Source organism: Arachis ipaensis, chromosome B06 (genome assembly GCF_000816755.2).
Source record: "Arachis ipaensis cultivar K30076 chromosome B06, Araip1.1, whole genome shotgun sequence".
NCBI classification, from domain to species: Eukaryota; Viridiplantae; Streptophyta; class Magnoliopsida; order Fabales; family Fabaceae; genus Arachis; species Arachis ipaensis.
This window is the reverse complement of record NC_029790.2, coordinates 127,936,679-127,940,013: the sequence shown is the minus strand read 5'-3', so window position 1 is coordinate 127,940,013 and position 3,335 is coordinate 127,936,679. Positions and strand designations below refer to the sequence as shown.

The 3,335-nt window shown below is 30.3% G+C and overlaps 1 protein-coding gene across 1 annotated transcript in view; it reads left to right on the top strand.

Annotated features, from left to right (window-relative positions):
- The window catches only part of LOC107648464 (GATA transcription factor 12-like), a 3,384-nt gene continuing 2,532 nt past the window's right edge, over positions 2,484 to 3,335 (top strand). The window contains exon 1 of the mRNA XM_016352319.2: positions 2,484 to 3,063. Within this exon, the coding sequence (XP_016207805.1) occupies positions 2,710 to 3,063 (354 nt within the window). The 5' untranslated portion in view covers positions 2,484 to 2,709. The remainder of the gene's footprint in view (positions 3,064 to 3,335) is intronic.

Genomic DNA, 3,335 nt, shown 5'->3' with positions numbered 1-3,335 from the left:
GAGTTGACTTGTTCGTTTCAATGGTAGTTGGATTCCTACAATGATTTATGTGAAACAAAAATAAAAGATAAAGATCATTATCGACCATACATCATTTTTTTTTACACACATTTTTTCTTTGTCATAAATGATGTGTGGTGAATTATGAGAACAATTAATCAATGTATAAATATCAGTTTCGACAATTGTTATCTAAACTTACCCACATTGTTGTTGTCATTTGTTCAAGAAGGACAAATACCTATGCTCTTACTACAACTTAAAAACTAAGTAATATTCTCTACATTCATGTTAATTTATCCTTTAAAATTAAACTTGTTTATTTAAACACATGTTAATTATGCCCCCCTTTCTTCACCTACCTGTTCCTTTGATATGTGTCACTATCTACATTTATACCAAGTCTTCTTTTACCTCCTATTTCTTCAACTGCCATTTAACCCAACTTTTCATTTTCTTTGTCGACCTCGAAGACCTATCATTCACTAAATTTGATGCAGAAGTTCCTTAGTATAGGCAAATTATATTTTAAACTAATAGCACTAAAACAAATCAATCATATATATATATTACTTTTGGAAAATCCTAGATTAGGGGTGGCAATGGGTAGGATAGGGTAGGGTTTGGAGCCAACCCTAACCCTACTCGCGGGTTGAGATTTTTATATAAACTCAACCCTACCCTATCCGCGGGTTGAGAATATCTCAACCCTAACCCTACCCGCTCTTAACTCGGGTACCCGACCCTACCCGCGGGTTACAAAAAAAGATGCAACATTATTATATAACTTGATGATAATTTAAAATAGAAGTGACTTTTATGTAAAAAAAAGTTTATTAAGTTATCAATTAATGATCTTTTTTTAATGACTAAGGATCTTTTGCATTTAGTGAGAGGTCTTTGGTTCAACATCACTTAAAACATATTTTTATATAAATATATAACATATACATATATAGGGTGCGGGTTAGTCGGATAGGGTTGAGGCTCAACACACCCTACCCGACCCGCACGAAAACTCTACCCGCACCCTACCCTACCCGCTGCGCATCGGGTTGGCAACCCTACCCGACCGGGTGGGGTCAGATTAGGTACCCGCAGATAGAGTACATATTGCCACCCCTACTCTAGATGGATAATGATGATAAATGGAGAAACAGGGATGATGAGGTTTGTAAGATGACCATGATAAGTGGAATGGACAATTGTGTACCATGTATAAATATACAAACAAATATTCATCCTAATATATGACTACAATTCTCCTAGGTATGTAATTAATTAGGGGTACAACAACTACACCCTACTGATAAAAAAAAGCCCATTAAGAAGGAAAACAGTATCCCAAACTCGAGAGTCATTATTCTAATTTTATTTTTATTCTCGTTCACAGTAAAAAAATTCATAAAAAACAAAAAGAAACAGTCGACAATTACAAAAAAAAATATTTGAAACGTAATAAAAAAAATTTTTAATTTTATCCAAAAGTTTTTTAATTATAATAAAGAAGAATGTATTCTGAATATAAAAACATTCAAAACATAATGAAAGTGAGATAGGCATAAATTTATCTATAAATCTCACTAGATTTATTTCCGTAAGAGTTTTAAATTGATAACCTTTAAATGAATATAACCCTAATACTTAAATTATTAGCTGTGTTATAGTGCTATACAATTATATTAGATGATATAATTAAAAAGAAAAATATTGTGTAAATGGTAAGCTTTTAAATTTATATACTGTTTTTATTATCCGTTGAATGACAAGTGGAATTTTTTTCATTTTTGGTAAATATTTTAACATAAATTTAACTATAAATCTCACCCATCTAAATTTTAAAAGAGTTTTAAATTGATTATCTTTGAATATAATAAATTATTCTTGATGCTTAGTAAAGAGATACTTTATATTATGAATGTTAATTTTTATATGGTAATAAATAATTAATGATGTCATGAATGTCTAAATCAAACCTTAAATGGTAAGACTCATGAGTATTTAGTACTTTAAATTGATGCTCGTGAGATTTTCTAACAAAAAGTTTGTAAGTCCGTAGCACCATATTTCTATACAAATGTTTTACATGAGAATTATTCTTTGTTAATTTAATTTTACAATATTACTTTCCAAAACCAAAATTCATCATCACCGATTATATGACCATTTGAAAGCACAATAAATAACTTCAGTTTAAACTATTGATGTTACATATATATATTGAAATTATAACTCTTTTAAAATATTTATTATTGAAATAAGGACTTATGATATCACAATTCTAATATAAAATAAAACACAGATAATTTAATTTATATATTTAGTGTGAGTGATTTATCAGTAACTAAAATTGAGCGTACATGAAATATTTTTTCAGTTCATTCCCTTAGTAATAGGAACATGTTTTTCTTTCCCATTATGATAAATAAAGAGAAAAATAAAAAAATAAAAAAATAATTAAATACTCTAATTTAAGTGTTCCCTTGTCCCCTTCAAGCGCAAATAAACACACTTCTCCTTCTCTCTCTCCAGTCTTCCACTCAAAGCCACTACTTCTCACACTTTGTGCCTCAAACACGCTACACTCTCTCACTCATAACCATTGCCCTTATTTCCCCTTCTAACTAATCCAGAACATTATTAATTACTCTTGCAATCTAAACACACGCATATATAGATAGATACAAATTAAAATATTCAAAACCAAAGATGGAAACACCAAGTTTTTTTCAAAACAGCTTCTGCTCTCAATTCACCTCTGATGATGGCGACAACAACAATAACAATAACAACACCGCTGTAAGCACAGGAGACAATTTCATCGTGGAAGATCTCCTTGACTTTTCGAACGATGACGGTATCATTGCCAACAATAACGGTGTTGTTGCCACCTTGGACTCTGTCACAGGAAACTCTGGTTCAGCCAATTCCTCTAATACTACCGTTGTTGAAAGCTGCAATTCCTCCTCCTTCTCTTTCTCTGGTTGCGAACCCAGTATCATTGCGGATATTGGTAGTCGGAGTCTTGTGGATGGTCATTTCTCTGGTGAACTTTGTGTTCCGGTATATTATATATTTTAAATATATCTTAGTCATATATATAATTCTCTTCTTGTGTAAAAGATGCTTTATATAGACAAAATAATCACTTTAATGTTAAGTAAAATGAAAAATTTTCATACTTATGAAATAAATTTAATTGAATGATGGTATAAAATGTTATATATATAAACTTTGGTTTTTCATGAATGTTTTCTTTTTTTTTCTTTGAAATTGATGGCATTGTAATGAGAATTCTTTAGGTTTTTTTTACAAAGTAAATAAAAGTTTTTCCT